The 27,719-nt window shown below is 42.2% G+C and overlaps 1 protein-coding gene across 3 annotated transcripts in view; it reads right to left on the reverse strand.

Moving 5' to 3' along the window:
• Nucleotides 1-27,719, reverse strand: part of LOC139417170 (Kv channel-interacting protein 4-like) — a 186,927-nt gene that overhangs the window by 53,901 nt on the left and 105,307 nt on the right. Inside the window, exons 1-2 of one of the 3 annotated variants that reach the window (XM_071166411.1) lie at nt 26,848-26,938; nt 17,746-17,760 (exon numbers count right to left, since the gene is read on the reverse strand). The exons of 1 other annotated variant lie outside the window; for it this stretch is intronic. In XM_071166411.1, the coding sequence (XP_071022512.1) occupies nt 17,746-17,760; nt 26,848-26,938 (106 nt within the window). Of the gene's footprint in view, nt 1-17,745; nt 17,761-26,838; nt 26,939-27,719 lie in introns of those variants that run through there. One more of the 3 variants, XM_071166410.1, reaches the window with a different exon arrangement.

The following is a 27,719-nucleotide window of genomic DNA, read 5'->3' on the forward strand; positions in this document are numbered from 1 at the left end:
TTGGTCACCTACAAACAAGCAAGATTTCTGGCTCTCACAGACCTGTAACTTCTTCTTTAAGAGGCTCCTCTGTCCTCCACTCGTTACCTGTATTAATGGCACCTGTTTGAACATGTTATCAGTATAAAAGACACCTGTCCACAACCTCAAATTGTCACACTCCAAACTCCACTATGGCCAAGACCAAAGAGCTGTCTGGCTGGGAAGACTGAATCTGCAATATGTAAGCAGCTTGGTTTGAAGAAATCAACTGTGGGAGCAATTATTAGGAAATGGAAGACATACAAGACCACTGATAATCTCCCTCGATCTGGGGCTCCACGCAAGATCTCACCCCGTGGGGTTAAAATGATCACAAGAACGGTGAGCAAAAATCCCAGAACCACACGGGGGGACCTAGTGAATGACCTGCAGACAGCTGGGACCAAAGTAACAAAGCCTACCATCAGTAACACACTACACCGCCAGGGACTCAAATCCTACAGTGTCCCCCTGCTTAAGCCAGTACATGTCCAGGCCCGTCTGAAGTTTGCTAGAGAGCATTTGGATGATCCAGAAGAAGATTGGGAGAATGTCATATGGTCAGATGAAACCAAAATATTACTTTTTGGTAAAAACTCAACTCGTTGTGTTTGGAGGACAAAGAATGCTGAGTTGCATCCAAAGAACACCATACCTACTGTGAAGCATGGGGGTGGAAACATCATGCTTTGGGGCTGTTTTTCTGCTAAAATGTCAAAGTAAGGTAGAGAGGGGGCAGTAAAGAGAGAGAGGGTGAGAGCAAGAGAGAAGTATAGAGTGAGAGAGAGAAGTAGAGAGGGGAAGGTAGAGAGGGAGTGTGCAAAGCTGTCATCAAGGCAAAGGGTGGCTACTTTCAACAATCTAAAATATATTTTGATTTGTTCAACACTTTTTTGGTTACTACATAAGTCTTATTTCATAGTTTCACATCACTATTACACTATTATCTGCAATGTAGAAAATAGTCAAAAGAAAGAAAAAACCCTTGTGTCCGAACTTTTGACTGGTACTGTACATATTAATTACCCCAATTAGGACAATCAACAATCAGGTCAATCTACAACAGACACTAGGCTCGTGGGACATATGAACATACAGTACAGTTCTCTAATAGTATTACATGAAGAGGAGTAGGCTAAACTCTGTGAATACTGGTCTAAACTTGGCAAGAGTACAACTATTGGATACTGGGACAGTTGTTAATTTACATAAATGCATATTTCCCCAATGGAGCATGTGATAATAATGAGATAATAATAATGAGAAACAGTCCATTTGAAGGGGCAACGGACAGCTACAGGGACAACAGCGCCATAGATTAACATACGCTCAGTTATAGCCAACAGTCAATTAGGAAAGTGGAAACTTCAATCTACTAATAGCAGCTTTCATTTCAGTGACTGATTGTAACATATAGTAATGGTTGTTTAAGCCTCTGTCTAACTGAACTGTAGATTGGGAAGGTCACTTCATTTGAAACAGGAACCTTTTCCAACAAGAGCAAAAAGCAAATAGATTACTCTATCTCATTAAATGTGACTGATTACATTTAGGATCCATTTGATTCAACAGAAATCTATTGAAGTGGGAGGGAGGTAGAGGGGAAAAGCAATGTAGCTTTTCATATCCTAACTACCCTCTAGCGCTGTGTGTGTGTGTGTGTACTCGCTCCAAAAAAGAAGCCAGAGATCATACCCCCACCTACAGGGCTGCTATAGAACTGTTCACAATACCAACAACTTTATTATGGTTTATGAACTCTTCTGAGCTGTTCTCCATCTACCCACTTAACCCTCCTTTCAAATAACAGTTCAAGTCCCCTATGAAGACAAATCTATATCCGTTTGCATTAACACTTTGTTCAAATTTACTCAGCTCTTATACGGAATGCAAATTCAAGAACAAATGAGAACTATTTTCATCTTCTCGCATGAATAATTTCACATAGTGCCATTTTTTTTAATCCACCAAACATAGGCTACTGTATTTAATGAAAATGGTATGTGTGTTTCATTCACAGTGCTAAGATGTCCTCAGTGACAATATTACTCTAAAAGGCCCCTGGGAGTAAGGGATCTCAAATGTCAGATTTGTGTTATTGCAGGAGAGGCACTAAGGACATACTCTATCAAGAGTAATCGTGATACAGGTGTAAGATACAGTACACTGCACAGAGAAATAGCTTGTTATCAAAAGTCAAACTCAGCTGGGTTCTCACTGGAGATGGGAAAGTGTTTTTATTGATGTCAAAATGTCAAGCCAACAGTGTAAATGACAACAGAACGAAGGCAATACTACACCTCGACTGCAATAAACCTACAAAATTATGCACATCCTATTTAATAATTTGACAGGGTTAGACCAGGATTTTAGTTTTCCAAACAACCTCCAAAACGATGATAATTTTCAGTGGCATAACATTTAACGTCTTTACCTCAGGCCACTTGAGGGCTCTACCAAAGCCAAAAGGTGGAAGACCTCCAGGACAAACAGTCATTAAGATAGAAATGTGTACTGTATACACTACCGTTTAAAAGTTTGGGGTCACTTAGAAATGTCCCTGTTTTCCATGAAAAAAATATTGAGTTGCAAAATGAATAGGAATATTGTAAAGACGTTGACAAGGTTTCAATAATGATTTTTAATTGAAATAATAATTGTGTCCTTCAAACTTTGCTTTCGTCAAAGAATCCTCCATTTGCAGCAATTACAGCCTTGCAGACCTTTGGCATTCTAGTTGTCAACTTGTTGCATGCTAGAAGTCTCCCTTCTGTCCGGAGCTGCCAGAGCCGCCCGTCTGTCCGGAGCTGCCAGAGCCGCCCGTCTGTCCGGAGCCGCCAGAGCCGCCCGTCAGTCCGGAGCTGCCAGAGCCGTCCGTCAGTCCGGAGCTGCCAGAACCGCCCGTCAGTCCGGAGCCGCCAGAGTCGCCCTTCACACCGGCGCCGCCAGAGTCTCCCGCCTATTCGGGGCCCGCTGTAAGGGTCCCCAGTCCGGGGCGAGGGTCGCCACTCCAGAGGCGCCACATAAGTGGGCCAAGACTAAGGTGGAGTGGGGTCTACGTCCCGCATCAGAGCCTCCACCGCGTTGAAATGCCCACCCAGACCCTCCCCTATAGGTTCAGGTTTTGCGGCCGGAGTCCGCACCTTTGTGGGGGGGTACTGTCACGTCCTGACCTTAGTTCCTTTTTTATGTCTCTATTTTGGTTTGGTCAGGGCGTGAGTTGGGGTGGGCATTCTACGTTTTATTTGGCCTGGTATGGTTCACAATCCGATCTTGACTACTCTTCCTCAGACGAAGAGGAGGTTCGTTACATGTAGTTCCTTGAGGGCCGTTGTGGTATCGGCTTAAGGGGGAATATACATGGCTGTGACTATAACCAAAGAAAAATATTTTGGGAGGTAATACGGTCTTGCATTTGATTGTGAGGTATTCTAGGTCAGGTGAACAAAACCACTTAAGTTCTTTTACCTTATCACAATCACACCATGAACAGTTAATGAAACATACACCTACGCCTTTCTTCTTCCTGGAGAGTTCTGTATTCCTGTCTGCGTGATGTACTGAGAACCCAGCTGGCTGTATGGGTGGGGACAGTATATCCGGAGAGAGCCATGATTGCTTTAAACAGTATGTTACGGTCTCTGATGTCTCTCTGGAAGGAGATCCTCACCCTGAGCTTGTCTACCTTATTGTCCAGGGACTGAACATTAGCGAGTAATATAATCGGAAGTGGTGGATGGTGTGCACACCTCAGTCGGACTAGAAGTCCACTCCGAATACCTTTTCTCCGCCGGCGGCGTCTTGGAGCAGCCTCCGGGATAAGTTCAATTGCAAACAAAGGATCCAATTGGGGAAAATCATATTTCTGATCGGAATGCTGGGTGAGTTCCTGCCGCTGTGATATCCAAAAGTTTTTCCGGCTATATGTAATAACACAAAAAACGTTCTGGGCTAATAATGTAAGAAATGACAACAACAACAAAAAATACTGCAAAGTTGGTTAAGAGCTAGAAGCAGTGCTGCAATTTCTATCCTACAGTACAGTAGAGCAGTAAGTCATTCAGTCACCAACACGCATCTCTAGTCGCCCAATGGTGTCAAAATGATAAACACTTGGGAGAGACAGACTGTTTCAGACCCTAATAGAGGGTAAGCGAGCACGAGAAAGATAGGAAGAGGGAGAGAAAGAGAGAGAGTGAGTGTTCTCCTTCCATCAATGTTACAGATTAACCTATGATCTGATAGATCCTTTAATTTTTATTCCAATGGAGGACATGGGTCAACTGACATAACAGTTTGTTTGTGGGAACCTGGTGAAACTTTTTTTTGTTGGAATACAATCAAGTCCCCATATTCCAGCAACATCTGTCTTCCAGTACATCTATAGTAGCCAGTGTCTGAAAATGTCACTCGGCTTCATCGATGGATAGTGCCTCTCCATTCCGAGACTGATTCCTTATCATGGAGCACATGTGCCACTGAAAAACCTGAGGCCTTTGTTCCTCTGTCTCTGCAGGCGAAGATATTGATTTTGGGGACAGATTACATATTTTCTCTCTCATGGCTGTCTTTCGCTGCCCTCCAGCCTGCCTCGTCCTGTCATATTCGCATGGGGGGGCTGGGGTCTTATCACCAGGTGTCTGGACTGACCGAGCCCTGCAAGGAAGAGGTAAAAGACAGTCCTCTACATCGACAGTGTGTTTCTGTTTGGAAGCTAGAGTTGCGTTTGCACGGGGAATGAAATCATGAATTTGCATCATGAATAGCCAGCAATCGATGAATAAGCACTGTACCCAGTGGGATGGTCTTTGTCAAATGGGCAAATTAATTTGCATCAGAACTTTAAAGTTTAGAGTAACTGATGTGTTTTATGCCTTTTCATCCCAAAACCCATAACTCTGATGATTCCAGAATGACAAATCAAAAATGCTAATATAATACACCACAGGGGAGATAGTAATTATATTTGCTGTCGTTGAAAAAGTAACCTGATTCCTTGTTTATTAGAAGAGAGGAGCTGCATATGCAATGAATGGTGGAGGGACTCTTACAATGCAGACATATTTCTTAAAGGCTATGCATGGTCAATCCAATCCATGGTCAATCCGCATTTACTTCAATGCCGCCTCCGCAAAAGTCAGATCAAACATATTTTTTTGCGGATCGCAGAGCTGTTGTCAACGCAGTGAGTTAGTGTTTATACAGGACCTCCCGCCCCCACCTACAGTCAACCAATCATGTCAATGCGGAGCGATACGGAGTCCTCCGCATTGCTACAACATTTGCGTCACACCCTACATACAAAGCCTCGGACCACATTTTCCGATCAAGAATAAATAGGCTTTTAGTAGCCTCTTTGGATCTTGCAGACACACACAAAGGAGAATGTCACACAAGTACACATCTACAGATGCCACGTGCTTACATCAAAAGCATAAGACCCCTTAGGTCTGAGACTAGGCTTATCGCTCACTCCAAGGGGCTACATAGGCCTCCTTAATTTTGATTCACTTCAAGCCCCAGGACTCCTTGTGAGAATTGTTCATCTCGAACAGGTGACAGTGATTTATTTTCACAACACTCAAGTTGCCAGTGTGCCCTGTGGCTATTTTTGCTGTCAAACGGCTTGCTCCACACCATCACACACAATAATCTGAAATCGCCTGACTTCAGGAGACACAGATGGCCTTAACCCCTCACTCACATGATATTGATTGATCCATTTACACAATGAGTTGCTATTGGTTTTGAATACTCATGGCTCTATTGACAGATACAGGAGATCAATGGGTCCAATCAGTTGGAACAACCAATTGCAGCCAGCTGGACAGGCATTGTCTGCAGGTGGACAGTCACACAAAAGCCATGGGTTTGACCTCAGGACAGTGTGCTGCTGCTGATAACATTGATTCCCTGTTCCATCCGTCTTAGCCTGGAAGCTAACATGGTCTAAACGCCTTACTATGGACGTGCTGCATGGAAGACAGAGGGCAAGAAGCCTTTTTGAAGGACTAGTACTCTGATTTACAGTATAGGCTAGGTTACCATCCTTCAGTGGCAAGGTACCACAGAAAACAACCATTGATTAAAGTTGGCTGAAGAATATGAGGTGGCTGAAAAACAGTAGGGAAAGACATGGGGCGCATAAAAAGGAAGTGGACATGGTGCTTGGTGATATGGCCATGTAGATTTTTTTTCAAACATATGGATTTACATTTTAATTTTTTTCCTCCAAATAAGCTTTGTTGTAGAGTTACAGGTCATATACACTGCATTTTAAACAGTCAGGAATAATATAATAAATTCAGGGCTTGTGAAATTATACCTAGGCTAAATTTAACCCTTCTACAACCATAAGAGCCACTAATTGGCTTTTTTTTGCTATAATCACTGATTTGGCTTTCATGACTGTCTATGAAAATGCTTTTTCCATTACAAATTTAACCAGAACCATGCATAATGCACAATCACTAATAATGACTAACTTCATCTAGCAGGCATTATAGAACATTAATACAGGTCTCATAAACAATCTCTCAAGCACAAGCCCACGTGCCAGTGAATAGCCAGCTAATCTTTATGAACTCAGCAAAAAAATAAACGTCCCTTTTTCAGGACCCTGTCTTTCAAAGATAATTCGTAAAAATTTGTAAAAATCCAAATAACTTCACAGATCTTCATTGTTTCCCATGCATGTTCAAGGAACCATAAACAATTAATGAACATGCACCTGTGGAACGGTCGTTAAGACACTAACAGCTTACAGACGGTAGGCAATTAAGGTCACAGTCATGAAAACTTAGGACACTAAAGAGGCCTTTCTACTGACTCTGAAAAACACCAAAAGAAAGATGGCCAGGGTCCCTGCTCATCTGCGTGAACGTGCCTTAGGTTATGCTGCAAGGAGGCATGAGGACTGCAGATGTGGCCAGGGCAATAAATTGCAATGTCCGTACTGTGAGAGGCCTACATGGAGACTGGACGGCCAGCTGATCGTCCTCGCAGTGGCAGACCACGTGAAACAACACCTGCACAGGATTGGGACATCCGAACATCACACCTGCGGGACAGGTACAGGATGGCAACAACTGCCCAAGTTGCACAAGGAAATGCAATCCCTCCATCAGTGCTCAGACTGTCCGCAATAGGCTGAGAGAGGCTGGACTGATGGTTTGTAGGCCTGTTGTAAGGCAGGTCCTCACCAGACATCACCGGCAACAACGTTGCCTATGGGCACAAACCCACAGTCTCAGACAGGACTGGCAAAAGGTGCTCTTCACTGATGAGTTGCGGTTTTGTCTCACCAGGGGTGATGGTCGGATTCACGTTTATCGTTGAAGGAATGAGCATTACACCGAGGCCTGTACTCTGGAGCGGGATTGATTTGGAGGTGGAATGTCCGTCATGGTCTGGGGCGGTGTGTCACAGCATCATCGGACTGAGCTTGTTGTCATTGCAGGCAATCTCAACGCTGTGCGTTACAGAGAAGACATTCTCCTCCCTCATGTGGTACCCTTCCTGCAGGCTCATCCTGACATGACCCTCCAGCATGACAATGCCACCAGCCATACTGCTCATTATGTGCATGATTTCCTGCAAGACAGGAATGCTAGTGTTCTGCCACGGCCAGCGAAGAGCCCGGATCTCAATCCTATTGAGCACGTCTGGGACCTGTTGGATTGGAGGGTGAGGGCTAGCTCCATTCCCCCCAGAAATGTCTGGGAACTTGCAGGTGCCTTGGTGGAAGAGTGGGGTAACATCTCACAGCAAGAACTGGCAAATCTGGTGCAGTCCATGAGTAGGAGTTGCAGTGCAGTACTTAATGCAGCTGGTGGCCACACCAGATACTGACTGTTACTTTTACTTTTGACCCCCTCTTTGTTCAGGGACACATTATTCCATTTCTGTTAGTCACATGTCTGTGGAACTTGTTCAGTTCTTGTCTCATTTGTTGAATCTTGTTATGTTCATACAAATATTTATACGTGTTTAGTTTGCAGAAAATAAATGCAGTTGTCAGTGAGAGGACGTTTCTTTTTTTGCTGAGTGTATTTCAAGTTTAGGTAACTTGAAAGGTAGAACAGTTGAATTCTTATGAACCCACACTTCTGTCAGTCTCCAACTGTTTGAACAGCATGCTTGCACCCGCAACCGTCTGCACAAACACAAGATATTGTAAGCAAGTCGTGGTTGCTGAGAGGAAATCAATTCAGACAGTTATCTCTTGATGGGATCATGAAAATGGTGAAGAAACAGGAAAGGTAGAATGTGTGTCATCAGTGTTCAATCTAAGTGTCCTCGGTTCAAGTCAGGAGTCCGTAGCAAAGACAGGCAGTCAATGCTCATGGCTTGTCCTAATGACAAACTGTCAATGCGGTCTAGTCTCCAAAAACGTCAAAGCCGAATTGCTATTTCCTGCACACTGAACAAAAATATAAACGCAACGTGCAACAATTTCAAAGATTTTACTGAGATACAGTTAATATAAAGAAAAGTGTCAACTGAAATAAATTCATTAGGCTCTAATCTATGGATTTCACATGACTGGGAATACAGATATGCGCCTTTAAAAAGAAAGTAGGGGAGTGGGATCAGAGGTCCAGTCAGTATCTGGTGTGACCATCACTTGGCTCATGCAGCGCGACATCTCCTTCGCATAGAGCTGATCAGGCTGTTGATTGTGTCCAGTGGAATGTTGTCCCACTCTTCTTCAATGGCTGTGCAAAGTTGCTGGACAATGGCGGGAACTGGAACACGCTGTCGTACACATTGATTCAGAGCATACCAAACATGTTCAGTGGTTGACATGTCTGGTGACTATGCACGTCATGGAAGAACTGGGACATTTTCAGCTTCTAGGAATTGTGTACTGATCCTTGTGAAATGGAACTGTGCATTATCATGCTGAAACATGAGGTGATGGCGGCGGATGAATGGCACGACAATGGGTCTCAGGAGCTGGTCAAATTGCCATCGATAAAATGCAATTGTGTTCATTGTCCGTAGGTTATGTCTTCCCATACCATAACCCCACCATGGAGCACTCTGTTCACAACGTTAACAGCAAACCGGTCACCCACACGATGCAATCTGCCCGGTATAGTTGAAACTGGGATTAATCGAGGAAGAGCATACTTCTCCAGTGTGCCAGTGGCCATCGAAGTTGAGTATTTGCCCACTGAAGTTGGTTACGAAGACGAACTGCAGTTAGATCCAGGCCCTGGTGAGGACGACGAGCATGCAGATGAGCTTCCCTGAGACGGTTTCTGACAGTTTGCGCAGACATTCTTTGGTTGTGCAAACATATAGTTTCATCAGCTGTCCAGGTGGCTGGTCTCAGACGATCCTGCAGGTGAAGAAGCTGGATGTGGTTGTCCTGGGGTGGCGTGGATACATGTGGTCTGCGGAAGTGAGGTCTGATGGACGTACTGCCATATTCTCTAAAATGTTGCGTGAGACAGCTTATGGTAGAGAAATTAATATTAAATTATCTGGCAACAGCTCTGGTGGACATTCCTGCAGTCAGCATGCCAAACTGCTTGCTCCCTCAAAACTTGAGACATCTGTGGCATTGTGTTGTGTAACAAACTGCACATTTTAATGGGCTTTTGTCCCCAGCACAAGGTGCACCTGTGTAATGATCATGCTGTTTAATCAGCTTCTTGATATGCCACACTGTCACGCCCTGACCTTAGAGAGCCTTTTTATGTCTCTATTTGGTTTGGTCAGGGTGTGATTTGGGGTGGGCATTCTATGTTTTTGTTTTCTATGATTTTGTATTTCTATGTTTTGGCCGGGTATGGTTCTCAATCAGGGACAGCTGTCTATCGTTGTCTCTGATTGGGAACCATACTTAGGTAGCCCTTTTACCTCCTTTCAGTGTGGGAAGTTAACTTTGTTTGTGGCACATAGCCCTGAAGCGTCACGGTTGTTTTGTATTGTTTTGGTCGGCGTCATCCTAAATAAAAGGAATATGTACGCTCACCACGCTGCATCATGGTCCTCTTCTTCCAGCAACGGCCGTAACACACACCCGTCAGGTGGATGGATTACCTTGGCGAAGGAGAAATGCTCACTAACAGGGATGTAAACACATTTCTGCACAACATTTGAGAGAAATAAGCTTTTTGTGTGTATAGAACATTTCTGGGATCTTTTGTTTCAGCTCATGAAGAATGCAACCAACACTTTACATGTTGCGTTTATATTTTTGATCAGTAAAAGCCTTTGGAAATCGTCAACAAAAGAAGTTGAGGAGCGCACCACGATTCAAATTGATCGGTCCAAGCGCCACTAACATCTGAGACATACAGTGGGGCAAAAAAGTATTTAGTCAGCCAACAATTGTGCAAGTTCTCCCACTTAAAAAGATGAGAAGCCTGTAATTTTCATCATAAGTACACTTCAACTATGACAGACAAAATGAGAAAAAAAATCCAGAAAATCACATTGTAGGATTTTTTATTTATTTATTTGCAAATTATGGTGGAAAATAAGTATTTGGTCAATAACAAAAGTTTATCTCAATACTTTGTTATATACCCTTTGTTGGCAATGACAGAGGTCAAACGTTTTCTGTAAGTCTTCACTAGGTTTTCACACACTGTTGGTGGTATTTTGGCCCATTCCTCCATGCAGATCTCCTCTAGAGAAGTGATGTTTTGGGGCTGTTGCTGGGCAACACAGACTTTCAACTCCCTCCAAAGATTTTCTATGGGGTTGAGATCTGGAGACTGGCTAGGCCACTCCAGGACCTTGAAATGCTTCTTACGAAGCCACTCCTTCGTTGCCCGGGCGGTGCGTTTGGGATCATTGTCATGATGAAAGACCCAGCCACGTTTCCACTCAAAATCTCACGATACATGGCCCCATTCATTCTTTCCTTTACACGGATCAGTCGTCGTGCATGATGTTTCCAACCCCATGCTTCACAGTAGGTATGGTGTTCTTTGGATGCAACTCAGCATTCTTTGTCCTCCAAACATGAAGAGTTGAGTTTTTACCAACAAGTTCTATTTTGGTTTCATCTGACCATATGACATTCTCCAAATCTTCTTCTGGATCATCCAAATGCTCTCTAGCAAACTTCAGACAGGTCTGGACATGTACTGGCTTAAGCAGGGGGACACGTCTGGCACTGCAGAATTTGAGTCCCTGGCGGCATATTGTGTTACTGATGGTAGGCTTTGTTACTTTGGTCCCAGCTCTTTGCAGGTCATTCACTAGGTCCCCCCGTGTGGTTCTGGGATTTTTGCTCACCATGATCATTTTGACCCCACGGGGTGAGATCTTGTGTGGAGCCCCAGATCGAGGGAGATTATCAGTGGTCTTGTATGTCTTCCATTTCCTAATACTTGCTCCCACAGTTGACTTCTTCAAACCAAGCTGCTTATCTATTCAGCTGCAGATTCAGTCTTCCCAGCCTGGTGCAGGTCTACAATTGTGTTTCTGGTGTCCTTTGACAGCTCTTTGGTCTTGGCCATAGTGGAGTTTGGAGTGTGACTGTTTGAGGTTGTGGACAGATGTATTTTATACTGATAACAAGTTCAAACAGGTGCCATTAATACAGGTAACGAGTAGAGGACAGAGGAGCCTCAAAGAAGAAGTTACAGGTCTGTGAGAGCCAGAAATCTTGCTTGTTTGTAGGTGACCAAATACTTATTTCCACCATAATTTGCAAATAAATTCATTAAAAATCCTACAATGTGATTTTCTGGATTTCTTTTCCTCATTTTGTTTGTCATAGTTGAAGTGTACACTATGATGAAAATTACAGGCCCCTCTCATCTTTTTAAGCGGGAGAACATGTACAAATGGTGGCTGACTAAATAATGTTTTGCCCCACTGTATGTACGGCTTCCAAAGCTTTGCCTCCAATCACAATGGGTGAGTAACACTTTGACATCACAGTACAACAATTGAAACGGGTCAATGGCAAAATCAACTAAATCCACTCAAGATATAGGAAAAGTGGGACCTTTTCCCCCTTTCTTTTTAGTGATTTAACTACAGTGTGATCTGTAGTAATGTATTAAGGATCTGTTTGCTGAGAATGGGGAGGGAGACATTTTCACTGGTTACAAAGACTAACTGCAGTCATATCCAGACCCTGGTGAGGACGACAAGCACGCAGGTGAGCTTCCATGAGACGTTTTCTGACAGTTTGCGTAGACATTCTTTGGTTGTGCAAACACACATCAGCTGTCCAGGTGGCTGGTCTCAGACCATCCTGGTGATCAACCAGTGGTGGAAAAAGTACCCAATAGTCATACTTGAGTAAAGATACCTTAATTAACATGACTCAAGTAAAAGTCAACCAGCAAAATACTACTTGAGTAAAAAAGTCTAAAAGGTATTTGGTTTTAAATACACCTAAGTATCAAAAATAAATGTAATTGCTAAAATGTACTTAAATATCAAAAGTAGAAAATAATTGAAAATCCCTTATATTAAGCAAACCAGAAAGTGTTTTTCTAAATTTGCGGATAGCCAGGCACACACAACAACACTCAGACATTTACAAACGGAGCACGTGTGTTTAGTGAGTCCGCCAGATCAGAGGCTGTAGGGAGGACCAGGGATGTTCTCTAGATAAGTGTGTGAATTGGACCATTTTCCTGTTCTGCTATGCATTTAAAATGTATAGAGTACTTCTTCTGGGTGTCAGGGAAAATGTACATTTTCTTTAGGAATGTAGTGAAGTAAACATACAGATGCCCCAAAAACCTACTTAAGTACTTTAAAGTATTTTTAATGAAGAACCACTGTTTAGACCACTGTTGATCACTAAAACTTTTCAGAGTAATGGTTTTAAGACCTAAATGGCTAGAGAAGGCATTAATAGTGGTCGGGTGCAAGTGATCGGGTAATGCAGAATGTGCAGATGTCCAACACTGACATGATGCACACACCAGTGTCTACAAACGGTGGGTATTATGTCCATCCCAGGGATGGGCAGCTCATTGATTGCATCATTTCCTAGAACATTTAGGCCCAGAGCCAATATAAAGTGTCTTATTTTAATTACTGGGAATATTATAATAAATCCCTATCAGATTCTTGTATCTAATTGGGTTGAGTAGAGAATTCACATCGGAAGTGAACATGAACCTTCATTCTTTTATCAAGTACTCTCCTCCATTTAACCTCCCAAGGGATACAGCCATCCCCAAAGGGAATGTCTCTTTTGGTTTTAATAATGTTCCACCACTTTATATTTCAGGATATTTTCTTTCTCGCATAATCCCAGTTAATTGTGTGGAGACATCCCTTGTCATAAAGCAGTTGACGCCGGCACAGCATTATCAGGGGCCATCTGTGCAGGTTTGCAAAATGGATCAGATATCGTCGACAGCAGACCCCCCCACCACCACACACACACACACAAAAACTGAGCACATCGAGTAGGCCGGGGAGTCCGAGAGAAATGGATAGTGACTGCCCATAGATAATAGAAAAGGAACTTAAAGGGATAGCTAATACAGATAGAAGTCAGCATATGGGGTAAACTGATTTCCACTTATGACTCAAGGACTGGAGCGGAGAACACTCAAGAACACTCAAACTGAAAAAGGTCCGTTTGCGGATTCTGTATTTCTTGTTGATGGTAGAAATGTTGAAATTACACATTCAAAGGCATGTTTTGGGGGGGTAAAGGGGGTTGAAAACATAAAACCAATTACGATAATACAACAGCCAGAAGTGAAGCACTTTGCTGCATAAAACATGCTGTGCGAGGCTACACACCAGCATACACTGCATTTACAACATTGGGAGAGTCAATGTGTTCAAAGTCAATTAATTAAGCACTTCTGATCATTAATCACCATGGAAACAACAGATCTGTAAATTACTGTATGTTTTTCATGCTTGTGACAAGACACATGACTTTGCATGTTGTGTATTAGAATCTCTGACATTTATGAATAGCTTTTAAAGGGATGACAAAATATGGGGAAAAGATGAGCACAGGCAAGACGGCAATATTTCAACAACCCATAGTTTGCAGGAATGTGAGGAATATACAGGACTAGTGATTTTAAAGATGTGAGACAGTAGAAGACAAGATGTCTCAGTTCGAGGACGACGGGCCCTTTCGAAGTCCGGTATGACCCATGACCTGCTCTAAAAGTGCACTTTTAAATGTGAAAGCGACTCCGTTCACGGAGCAGTGAACAAATCCAACTAATTGGGCTGAACAAAGAGATGTAAAATAGAGTATCCCCCTTAGCCAAGTTTAAAACAGAACGACTGTCATAAAATCATTCCTACGCCGGGAATGTGTCCGGGCCAATACAGACGGGAACAGATTATTAAACAAAGCCATTAAAAGTCAGCTCCAAAAGCCTGTTTGACCTGGTGTAAAAAGGGATGACTTTGCAGAGACTGACTACCTCTGCAAAACGTCCGCCTCGTAAATCATTTGGTAAGACCAAGACCGCCAAGTGCTCAAGGAGAAATTCAAAAGCTCAACCTACTTTTTTTAAATTCAAGAGCTCAGAGTGGAAGCTTCAATCGGTTATTTTACATTGTCCTTTATTTATTTATTTTTTACTTGGTCCTATTCGGGATATAGGTCATTCGCTTCATCATCAGCTGAAGAGTCAATCGCTTGGGTCTATTGAATAGTCTCTGCTCTGTGTCTGCTGTGAGGGGAGGGGGGGGGGGGGGGATTTAACCTCATAGAAAAATGTGTTATGTGTTTCCAAAACAATAACATGGAGACTCCCATCTCCTCTATTAAAAAGGTGTATGTAAGCAACATAAAACAAATTACAGCAGAGAGAGTATGCGGATGAACAAATTGCATAGACTTTAATGTGGCTCCCACTTGCACCGTGATGCATGATTCTGTAGAACTAATGCCTGTGGAAAGACTGCCTACTCAGCCATAATTCAATGTAGAGCTCCCTTTAGTGACAACACGCCTGCTATTCCACATCTGATATTCCAAGCCATTAGAAATATGATAAATTGTACAGTTTGTAGATTTGCATTGGGTCTGTATTCAGCTATACCCAGTTAATTCAATCAGAATGTAATAAAAAGGTGCAGGGCAGAACTTTAATATGAATAAAACTGACAAATAACTTAACGCTAGATCATAAGCAGAATGTAATGCTTGTTTTTTTTCTTTTCGCAAAACAATATAGGTTTTTTGAATACTCATTAAAAAGTGGTAATTTGTTCTAAAGCTGTTTTAACAGCTTGGAAATGTTGTATAGAATAGTACATTTAAGCACACAGAAGGGTGCAAAAAAATATGAAACTCATGAATAAAGCAACAAAGCCTCTCACTCACATATGCTTTTTGATGGTTATTTATTGAAAAGCTAATTTATCCACTCTGAATTATTTATTTTTCAACTGTTTTTCAGTAATGGCTATAAAATGAAATAAACACTGAGCAGAGGTTGTCTAGTGGTTGCCATTGTGTTTGCCTTTCCTCTTCAAAAGGCCCAGACTGCAGCAGTTCATATTCCATCAGCAAAATCTGACAGGTCCGTCAAGGGGTAAAAAAACAGCCTATGGCTCCCTCCTGTGGCAGATCTTAGAATTAATTCATATTCTTTCTGCGCAACAAGAACGTTATATCACTTTTCATGGAAACCAAGGTTGTAATTCATGACAAGAGCACAACCTTTTGCAACGGAAACGAGAGTTACTGTGGGACAAACATTTCGTTATTTTTAGTTCCATTTGGTTCCTAGTGAATACACCCCAAGTTATCACGTTTTGACTAGGCCCACCCATATAGTGTCTGAGGTTTGTTTTTATATCCAAATGGGTTCGGCCTTGAAAAAAAACTATAAATCCTATACTTCAGAGCAAATACAAGCAATGTAAGCAATGGAATCTAGGCTACATCTTATGGCTTACGTATTTGAAAGAAAACAAATCCTATAAGGATGTCTGCTTTCAAACGATAATGACAGCTTGCCATTGTGCTACCATGATGACAATGACGTCAGAGAATAGTGAAGGGAAGTGAATGGCGCTGCCATGGTGATTAGTGAATCACTGCAGAGTGAAAAGTTTCTCCGGTAACAACTTTCAGTCACAAAACAAGAACATCACACAATGTCACTAGTCGCTATGACTAAGCAAGCGGTCTGCAATTAGAATGCCATTGTAGGTTTAAGGCTAATTGATTTAGTGACAACTTAAAAACGTATGTCATCTTAGCTGCACCCCTCACATTGTTTACTTGCGTTATTAAAAAATAAAAATGTAATAATCAAGTTTGTTGAGCTCAGGATAGATGGTCAGATAGACAGATGGTTTGTTCCAAAACTAAATGGTGAGCTGTAAAATTTGCATTTCCTTTAAAATCGTTTTAGAGTAGGACCCGACTACCTGTCAGACCTACTCTCCCCCTATGAACCTCCCCGCAAGCCAGGCCAAACTGATCAACCTGCTCCATGCCCCAAGGACCACGCTCCACACGATGGGGGATCGTGCCTTTTCTTCCCATGTACCACGCCTATGAAACTCCCTGATAATCTCAGGGCTGTTCAGTCTGTTGGGGCTTTTAAAGCTGGCCTTAAGACTCAACTCTATTGGCTGGCCTACCATTATGCCCTTCCTCATAGATGTTATTGTTGCTTTCGTGATATATACACAATATATACAAAAGTATGTGGACACCACTTTAAATGAGTGGAATCGACTATTTCAGCCACACCCGTTGCTGACAAGTGTATAACATCGTGCATACAGCCATGCAATCTCCATAGACAAACATTGTCAGTAGAATGCCTTTACAGGAGAGCCGAGTGACTTTCAACGTGGCACCATCATAGGCTGCCACCTTTCCAACAAGTCAGTCTCTTAAATTTCTGCCCTGATAGAGCTGCCCTGGTCAACTGAATCGGCTGTTATTATGAAGTGGAGCAACAATGGCTCTAGGAGCAACAAAGGCTCAGCCACAAAGTGATGAATCACACTTCACCATCTGGCAGGCCGATGGAAGAATCTGGGTTTGGCGGATGCCAGGAGAGTGCTACCTTCCCGAATGCACAGTGCCAACTGTAGGTTTGGTTGGAGGAGGAATATTGGTCTGGGGCTGTTTTTCATGGTAGTTCCTATGAAGGGAAATCTTAAAGCTACAGCATAAAACGATATTCTAGACAATTATGAACTTCCAACTTGGTGCCAATGTAATAGTAGAACTTTAGTCCGTCCCCTCGCCACTACCCGGGCTTGAACCAGGGACTCTCTGCACACAAAGACAACTGACACCCACGAAGCATCGTTACCCATCACTCCACAAAAGCCATCACTCCACAAAAGCCATAGACCTTGCAGAGCAAGGGGAACAACTACTTCAGGTCTCAGAGCGAGTGACGTCACCGATTGAAACACTATTAGCACGCACCACCACTAACTAGCTAGCCATTTCACATTGGTTACACCAACAGCAGGTATATCTCTCTGGTCACCCCCAAAACCAATTATTTCTTTGGCCGCCTCTCCTTCCAGTTCTCTGCTGCCAATGACTGGAACGAACTACAAAAATCTCAAACTGGAAACACGTATCTCACTCACTAGCTTTAACCACCAACTGTCAGAGCAGCTCACAGATTACTGCACCTGTACATAGCCCACCTATAATTTAGCCCAAACAACTACCTCTTTCCCTACTGTATTTATTATATTTATTTTGCTCCTTTGCACCCCATTATTTTTAATTCTACTTTGCACATTCTTCCACTGCAAATCTACCATTCCAGTGTTTTACTTGCTATATTGTATTTACTTTGCCACCGTGGCCTTTTTTTTTTTGCCTTTACCTCCCTTATCTCACCTCATTTGCTCACATCGTATATAGGACTTGTTTATACTGTATTATTGACTGTATGTTTGTTTTACTCCATGTGTAACTCTGTGTCGTTGTATGTGTCGAACTGCTTTGCTATATCTTGGCCAGGTCGCAATTGTAAATGAGAACTTGTTCTCAACTTGCCTACCTGGTTAAATAAAGGTGAAATAAAATAAAATAAAAACAGTTTGGGGAAAGCCCTTTCCTGTTTCAGACAATAAAATAAAATACAATTGTATTTGTCACATGCGCTGAATACAACAGGTGTAGTAGACCTTACCATGAAATGCTTACTTAAAAACCCTAGACTCTATTTTAAAAAAAATATGCATTGTTGGTTAAGAAAATATTTACTAAATAAACTAAAGTATAAAAAATAAGTAAAACAAAATAACAATGCACAGTGCACAAAGCGAAGTCCATACAGAAATGGTTTGTCAAGATCGATGTGGAAGCACTGACCTCAACCCCATCGAACACTTTTGGGATGAATTTGAAATCCACCTGCGAGTCAGGCCTAAGCAACCAACGCGTTCTGTCTCCTAGAGATGAATGTACTTTGGTGCAAAAGTACAAATATATCTCAGAACAACAGCAACTGACCTTGTGAAGATGCTCGAGAAAACAGGTACAAAATATCTATATCCATAGTAAAACGAGTCCTATATCGACATAACCTGAAAGGCCGCTCAGCAAGGAACAAGCCACTGCTCCAAAACCGCCATAAAAAAGACAGACTACAGTTTGCAACTGCACATAGGGATGAAGATCGTACTTTCTGGAGAAATGTCCTCTGGTCTGATGAAACAAAAATAGAACTGCTTGGCCATAATGACCATCCTTATGTTTGGAGGGAAAAGGGGGAGGCTTGCAAGCTGAAGAACACCATCCCAACTGTGAAGCGCGGGGGTGGCAGCATCATGTTGTGGGGGTGCTTTGCTGCAGGAGGGACTGGTGCACTTCACAAAATAGATAGCATCATGAGGGAGGAAAATTACGTGGATACATTAAAGCAACAACTCAAGACATCAGTCAGGAAGTTAAAGCTTGGTCGCAAATGGGTCTTCCAAATGGACAATGACCCCAAGCATACTTCCAAAGTTGTGGCAAAATGGCTTAAGGACAACAAAGTCAAGGTATTGGAGTGGCCATCACAAAGCTGTGACCTCAATCATTTAGAAAATTTGTGGGCAGAACTGAAAAAGTGTACTCAGATACACCAGCTCTGTCAGAAGGAATGAGCCAAAATTCACCCAACTTATTGTGGGAGGCTACCCGAAATGTTTGACCCAAGTTAAACAATTTAAAGGCAATGCTACCAGATACTAATTGAGTGTATGTAAACTTCTGACCCACTGGGAATGTGATGAAAGAAATGAAAGCTGAAATTAATTATTCTCTCTAATATTATTCTGACATTTCACATTCTTAAAATAAAATGATGATCCTAACTGACTTTTGACAGGGAATTTTTACTAAGATCAAATGTAAGGAATTGTGAAAAAACAGTTTAAATGTATTTGGCTAAGGTGTATGTAAAACTTCCGACTTCAACTGTAACTATTCAGACACTTTGCTATGAAACTCAAAATTGAGCTCAGGTGCATCCTGTTTCCATTGATCATCTTTGAGATGGTTCTACAACTTGGAGTCCACCTGTGGTAAATTCAATTGATTGGACATGATTTGGAATAGCACACACACCTGTCTATATAAGGTCCCACAGTTGACAGTGCATGTCAGAGCAAAAACCAAGCAATGAGGTCGAATTAATTGTTAATAGTACTGCGAGACAGGATTGTGTTGAGGCACAGATCTGGGTAAGGGTAGCAAAAAATGTCTGCAGCATTGAATGTTTCCCTTGAACACAGTGACCTCTATCATTCTTAAATAGAAGAAGTTTGGAATCAAAGACTCTTCCTAGAGCTGGCCACCCGGCCAAGCTGAGCAATTGGGGTAGAAGGGAGTTGACCAAGAAGCTAATGGTCACTCTGACAGAGCACCAGAGTTACTCTGTAGAGATGGGAGAACCTTCCAGAAGGACAACCATCTCTGCAGTACTCCACCAATCAGGCCTTTATGGTAGGACGACCAGACGGAAGCCACTCCTCAGTAAAATGCACGTGAGAGCCCGCTTGGAGTTTGCCAAAAGGCACCTAAAAGACTCTCAGACCATGAGAAACAAGATTCTCTGGTCTGATGAAACCAAGACTGGAATTCTTTGGCCTGAATGCCAAGCGTCACGTCTGGAGGAAAACTGGCACCATCCCTACGGTGAAGCATGGTGGTGGAAGCATCATACGGTGGGGACTGGAAGACTCAGCGGAAGGGACTGGAAGACTAGACATTACTGAGGGAAAGATGAACCGAGCAAAGTACAGAGAGATCCTTGTTGGAAGCCTGCTTTAGAGCGCCCAGGATCTCAGACTGGGGCGACAACTCACCTTCCAACAAGACAACGCAGGAGTGGCTTCAGGACAAGACTCTGAATGTCCTTGTGTGGCCCAGACTTGAACCCGATCAAACATCTCTGGAGAGACCTGAAAATAGCTGTGCAGCAACACTCCCCATCGAACCTGACAGAGCTTGAGAGGTTCTGCAGAGAACCTATGTAAATAAAAACCTATGTAAATACAGGTGTGCCACGCTTGTAGCGTCATACCCGAAAAGACTCGAGGCTGTAATCAAAATCTATTTTATTTTTGAAATTCTTAAAAGTAGCCACCCTTTGCCTTGATGACAGCTATGCTCACCCTTGGCATTATCTCAACCAGCTTCATGAGGTAGTCAACTGGAATGCATTTCAATTAACAGGTGTGCCTTAAGTTAATTTTTGGAATTTCTTTCCATTTTAATGTCTTTGTGAGATGCAGAGTAGGTGAACGTATGATCTCCGCATGTGTGGTTCCCACGTGAAGCATGGAAGAGGTGGTGTGTGAGGGTGCTTTGCTGGTGACACTGATTTATTTAGAATTCAAGGCACACTTAACCAGCATGGCTACCACAGCATTCTGCAGTGATACGCCTTCCCATCTGGTTTGCGCTTAGTGCGACTATCATTTGTTTTTCAGCAGGACAATGACCCAACACAACTCCAGGCTGTGTAAGGGCTATTTGACCAAGAAGGAGAGTGATGGAGTGCTGTATCAGATGACCTGGCCTCCACAATCACCCGACCTTAACCCAATTGAGAATGTTTGGGATGAGTTGTATCGCACAGTGAAGGAAAAGCATCTAACAAGTGCTCAGCATATGTGGGAACTCCTTCAAGACTGTTGGAAAAGCATTCCAGGTGAAGCTGGTTGAGAGAATGCCAAGAATGTGCAAAGCTGTCATCAAGGCAAAGGGGGCTACTTTGAAGAATCTAAAATACTAAATATATTTTGATTTGTATAACACTTTCTTGGTTACTACATGATTCCATATATGTTATCTCATAGTTTTGATGTCTTCACTACTTTTTTATAATGTATAAAATAGTGAAAATAAAGAAAAACCCTTGAATTACTAGGTGTGTCCAAACTGTTGACTGGTACTGTATATATGTGTGATATATATCTATATATATATACAGTTGAAGTCAGAAGTTTACATACACCTTAGCCAAATACATTTAAACTCAGTTTTTCACAATTCCTTACATTTAATCATAGTAAAAATTCCCTGTATTAGGTCAGTTAGGATCACCACTTTATTTTAAGAATGTGAAATGTCAGAATAATAGTAGAGAGAATGATTTATTTAAGCTTTTATTTCTTTCATCACATTCCCAGTGGTTCAGAAGTTTACAAACACTCAATTAGTATTTGGTAGCATTGCCTTTAAATTGTTTAACTTGGGTCAAACGTTTTGGGTAGCCTCTCACAAGCTTCCCACAATAAGTTGGGTGAATCTTGGCCTAATCCTCCTGACAGAGCTGGTGTAACTGAGTCAGGTTTGTAGGCCTCCTGGCTCGCACTACGTCCATCCTAGCTCACTCATTGTCTTAATCGAAATTACGAATTGCCTCTTATCTGCTCGTCGTTTCCTTATGCCATAATTTGTACATCTCAATTGTCAGTAGAAACCACATTTGTTTTAGGCAAGTCAGCCATATCATCCTATTTTCAATAAAGGCAGTAAATGAGGCTGAATTAACTGTCAGACAAGGCTCCGTTAATAGCCAGGTATAGCAATGGTAAGGATTCACTCCATGGTGCTGAAAATAAAGCTCTGGTTTTGGGACAGCTTTTGTAGGCCCTAACAGTTTGTGGGCACAGTTTGAGTGCAATTAATGTATTGTTTAGTGTTGTGGCTTTGCTGGCATGCATCTATATTACATTTGGGGGGCCCCACCAAGATTTACATGCTAGAATCGCCACTGCACTCCAGTCACTCATTTTTCTTCCATAGTCGAGTCGTTGATTCCTAGCGTAATTGAAGCTTGACACACAGAAGTGGGAGTCAACGATTATTTTTGAATCGACTCCCCACCACTGCTTAAGTATGCCCTTACCTAAGGAAAATATTTAAGGGACTCTATGCAACACCCTTAAACAATTCCCTTAGGTAAGGGTAAAGTATTCCTTAAGGTAAATCCTTAAGGGAAACACTTAGGATGTTTTATGCAACCGGGTCCAGTCCTTAGAACCACTGGGTTAAACCCCATTTCAAGTTTCATTAGTGTATGTACAGCATACACATGGTATACACCGTCCAAAGAAATGCTTACTTACAGGTTCCTTCTGGACAATGCAACAATAAGAAACAATAATAAAGAAAACAAAAAGTAAATGGTTCAGTAGAATAAACATTGTAGCATAAGTATAATACAGGAAGGCACAATCTATAGTCAGATATTTACACGTGCTTTGGTAAGGGGGGATTGGGGGGGGGGGGGGGGAGTGTTAAAATTGTGCAGAATTTAGAATTAATAAGAGTATTTTAGCAGCAGCTGTGATGTGTGTGTAGCATGAATGTATGTGTGTGTGGACATGTTTAACTATACTTGCCCCCCACAAGAATAGTAAACAAACAACAATTTGACCAACTGGGGACATTTTGAGCTTGTTGTCATTGCAGGAAATCTCAACGCTGTGCGTTACAGGGAAGACAACCTGCAAGACAGGAATGTCAGTGTTCTGCCATGGCTAGCGAAGAGCCCGGATCTCAATCCCAATGAGCACGTCTGGGACCTGTTGGATCGGAAGGTGAGGGCTAGGACCATTCCCCCCAGAAATGTCCGGGAACTTGCAGGTGCCTTGGTGGAAGAGTGGGGTAACATCTCAGAGCAAGAACTGGCAAATCTGGTGCAGTCCATGAGGAGGAGATGCACTGCATTACTTAATGCAGCTGGTGGCCACACCAGATACTGACTGTTACTTTTGATTTTGACCCCTCCCCACTTTGTTCAGGGACACATTATTAAATTTCTGTTAGTCACATTTATGCCTCAGTTGTTGAATCTTGTTATGTTCATACAAATATTTACACATGTTAAGTTTGCTGAAAATAAACGCAGTTGACAGTGAGAGGACGTTTCTTTTTTTGCTGAGTTAACAAACGTCTGTGTCTCTTCAGAATGGCTGTGAGACAGAGAGACTTTTGTACTCCCAGGTAAGGCCCTTGCTTTAGGTATCACTGAAGGCCCCATTATTCAGTCAAGCAGCTTGAAGAAGATGTATCATCATCACCCAGGCTCATGTCACAGCATGCATGGTCCTGATAGTGTACATGATACATTTGTTATCTCCCTAACGTTCAAAGGTTAGAAATGTCCTTGTTTTTGAAAGAAAAGCACATTTTTTGTCCATTAAAATAACACTGATCAAAAATACAGTATAGACATCGTTAATGTTGTAAATTACTATTGTAGCTGGAAATGGCAGATTTTTTTATGGAATATCTAGGCCAGCATCCCGGAGACTGGTGTTTTGCAGGTACTATTTAATGAATCTGCCAATTGAGGACTTGTGAGGCACCTGTTTCTCTAACTAGACACTCTAATGTACTTGTCCTCTTGCTCAGTTGTGCACCGGGGCCTCCCACTTTTCTATTCTGGTTAGAGACAGTTTGCGCTGTTCTGTGAAGGGAATAGTACACAGCGTTGTACGAGATCTTCAGTTTCTTGCCAATTTCTCACACGGAGTATTGGGCAATAGCTTTCTCCACGGCCCCATATACAGAAACGTGTTAGGAGTAGGAATAGTGATCTCGGACCAGCTCCCCTTGTCAAGGTAATCATATTCTTTGTTATCTAAAAAAAAGAAAAACTGAAAAAGTACTCCTACTCTGAGATGCTTTGTGAATATGGGCCGCAAAAACACCAACAACATAAGAATTAGCCTAGTCAGTAACTTAGCAAACTAATGAAACACTCATGTAAATGTGCACAGGCCTATGCAGCCAAATTATTTGAAAAATCAAGAGCAGCATCTTTCTTGCGTTGGTGACTGAAAAAGTTGGCATCATTAAACAGGCAGGGGAACGAAGTAGCTTGACAAAAAGTGTTTAATAGTAAGTAACTATTCTTTCGTTAGAAAATATACACAGTGTACAAAACATTAGGAATACCTTCATAATATTGAGTTGCACCTCCTTTTGCACTCAGAACAGCCTCAATTCGTCGGGGCAGGGACTCTACAAGGTGTCTAAAGCGTTCCAAAGGGATGCTGGCCCATGTTCACACCAATGCTTCCCACAGTTGTGTCAAGTTGGCTGGACGTCCTTTGGGTGGTGGACCATTCTTGATACACATGGGAAACTGTTGAGCTTGAAAAACCCAGCAGCGTTGCAGTTCCTGACACATTCAAACCGGTGCACCTGGCACCTAATATCATACCCTGTTCAAAGGCACTTAAATATTTTGTCTTGCCCATTCACCCTCTGAATGGCACACTTACACAATCTATGTCTCAATTGTCTTAAGGCTTATAAATCCTTATTTAAAACTATCTCATCCTCGTCATCAAGACCGATGGAAGTGGATTTAACAAGGTGACATCAATAAGGGATCATAGCTTTCACCTGGAGTCACCTGGTCAGTCTCGTGGAAAGAGCATGTGTTCCTAATGTTTTGTACACTGTGTAGTTATTTTTGAGAACCCTGGCTACAGTCCACTTAGCTAGCTAGCTTGGGTGAACTCAGACTGATGGTTTGAGTTAGGTAACGTTAGCTTTCAATCCAGCTTGCTTACTAATGGCATTTTTTTTAATCAACTTTATCAATCAAATGCATAGCAAGCAAATATATGTTTCCACCCAACTCTCCCTGATTCAGCTTGCCAGTTGCTAGTAAAGTAGGAGGAGTAATTCAGAAGCCTAGCTAGCAATGTCAAGTTCATGCCTTTTACCCAAATAAATATTTGACACATATAAAAGAGACGATTACCTTCAAGCCGATAATTTGTTTAATTCTCGTACTTCAGGCCGAGAAGTAATGGTTACTTGTTTGTGGAAATTGCTTTTTCTCCAGATGTTTGTCCCCAGTCAGCTCCAGCATTCACTTGAACTGACATCACCATCTTGGCCAGGTCGCAGTTGCAAATGAGAACTTGTTCTCAACTAGCCTACCTGGTTAAATAAAAGGTGAAATAAATCAAATCAAATAAATTGGCTGTGTCAAGAACTTGAGGGAGCATTGTTTACTAGCGCACGTGCTTAACAAATTGGTTTCTCTAGCAGCCCGGAGGATATTTTGTGGCATTGAAATGACTTGGGAACTGTGCACACTTTGGAGAGGTGTGTGGCCTCTTGGAGACTCCAGTTAGTCCCCTAACTCAAACCCTTGTCATTTGTTTTTGTCTTATGTTGCACGTACAACACATTTTCCAGGAATATTCTTATCATGTTACTGAATGTAGCCTATCCAGAGTATTTTCAGATTTCATTATCAACAAATGCGACAAAAAGTACAGTAAATGTAAAATTCACATAAAATCTGTGTAATGTTTGGATTCAGTCTTGTGTCAGGTGAACTGTTGTGTCCTCATCTTTTGATCTAATAATTTCCCCATAATCTCCAAACCCTTTCAATTTCTACCATGGTTATGCATATGCTTTTTATACTTATTTTGCAAGAAACATGTCAAATTAGCTCTATCCATGTAGACCAATTCCTACGAGTGTAAAGGGTTAACGTTCTCTGAACTATGAGAACATTCCCAATGTCAAACCAGTTGCAGAATGTTCCTAGAATATTACCAACATTTAAATGAAATGTAACCATGTTTGACATTTTAGGAAACAGTACGCTATAAAGCAATCAAATACCAAGAAAATAGTTTTTTGTCAAGTTCCTTAAATGTGCTGAGAATGTTCCAAAGCCAAGCAACTATTCTGCACCACTCCCAGAAGGTTGTGGGAAGGTTGTATGCAAAATAACCACTCTCTCACCAACCTCTAAGAAACATATGGTCCTCAGAACATGATGTGCTAGCTGGGCATTGTTTTGACCCTCTTGCCAATCACCATCTTGGTTCACCTGTCGTTACATACTACAACTACCTATTTCTCACCCTCTCACAGTTTGACTACTTTGTACTGGACATGTGAATGGCTAGCAAAAAAAAAATAATCTTAGTGTAACACTTACAGAGTGTGGTCATAGAAAAGGAAATAGCTAAGAGAGCACAGTCATGGCCAAAAGGAATTTGTCGCAGAGGGAACTACAGATTCAAATATGTTAACAAGATGAATGCCTGACCTGTTGACTATTTCTTAGGATGTACATAAATGTACATAAATAGCTATGCAAACACAATTCTAGTCTGCAACAGGAGCGATACTCAACTTTAAATCAATATATCAATAAGGAACCAGACAAGTCCACAATTAAGTTGAATAGTTTGTAGTTTGAGTAGTGACAGAGCTAAATAAATCAGTTTCTATAAACTGTGGAAAATCAAATACAAAGTTACATTCAACCAGGTCGGACAAACTGACAACCTTTGTTCAAAAAAGTCCTCAAAACTACTTTAGTGCTCTGACAAAACAACAAAGTCTTGGTTCTATCTTACCGTCGTTACCCGCCTCTAAAAGTCCAAACTGCTCCAGAACCTTGACAAGTAGGACCACCACCACTAATACCGCGATCATCTCCAGCCCCTCCAGGTTCATGGTGATCAAGTCTGTCGGGTCATGGGCTGCCCATGCCACGGTCACAATCACAGAGCTCGCTGCCCGTTTACAGGCCAGTTACCTCCACTTAGAGAGCCAGCATCTCAGACTTGACGAGACACCGGAGAGAGAGACAGACGGAGAGAGACAGAGAGAGAGAGACCGAGAGAGAGAGACAGACAGACAGAGACAGACAGACAGAGACAGAGAGAGGTGTGTGAGGTTAGGGGAGTAAGGAGAAAGAGCAATAAGAAGAAAACAGGAGAGCGGGTGAAGAAACTAACAAAAATAGAGGAAGAGGGGGAGAGAGAGAGAAAGGGAAATGGAGCGACACAAAGACAATGAGCGAGTGAAAATTAATGTGAGAGAGAGAGAGAGAACCAGTTGCCAGGGGCTGTAGGGACTACCAAACCCCTTGTTGTCTTTTCCCCACAGTGGGACACACCAATGCTACAGAAAGGACTGCAAATCACATCCCAGCATAGGAGGGTCACATAGGAGCCACTCGCCAAATATTCTGTTCCCCCCTCCATGATACCTGGACTCTCCCAATGACCCCATGGATCCGGGAAAGTCCAGAAGGCAGCTCTCTAGGAATAACGCACTTCTCAATACAGTACATTCAATAATGGTCCAGTACGAACCAAATGAAGCATTCAGAATAACCTGTTGCTATGGTGACGGTAAACATGTATGGAACTATAGAGATATTTGAGCAGCTGTGTACATTTATTCAAGCACATGGTACAGTAATGGGGAAAAAGTGTTTGAGGTGAAACAT

Source organism: Oncorhynchus clarkii, chromosome 9, assembly GCF_045791955.1.
Source record: "Oncorhynchus clarkii lewisi isolate Uvic-CL-2024 chromosome 9, UVic_Ocla_1.0, whole genome shotgun sequence".
In the NCBI taxonomy this organism is placed as follows: Eukaryota; Metazoa; Chordata; class Actinopteri; order Salmoniformes; family Salmonidae; genus Oncorhynchus; species Oncorhynchus clarkii.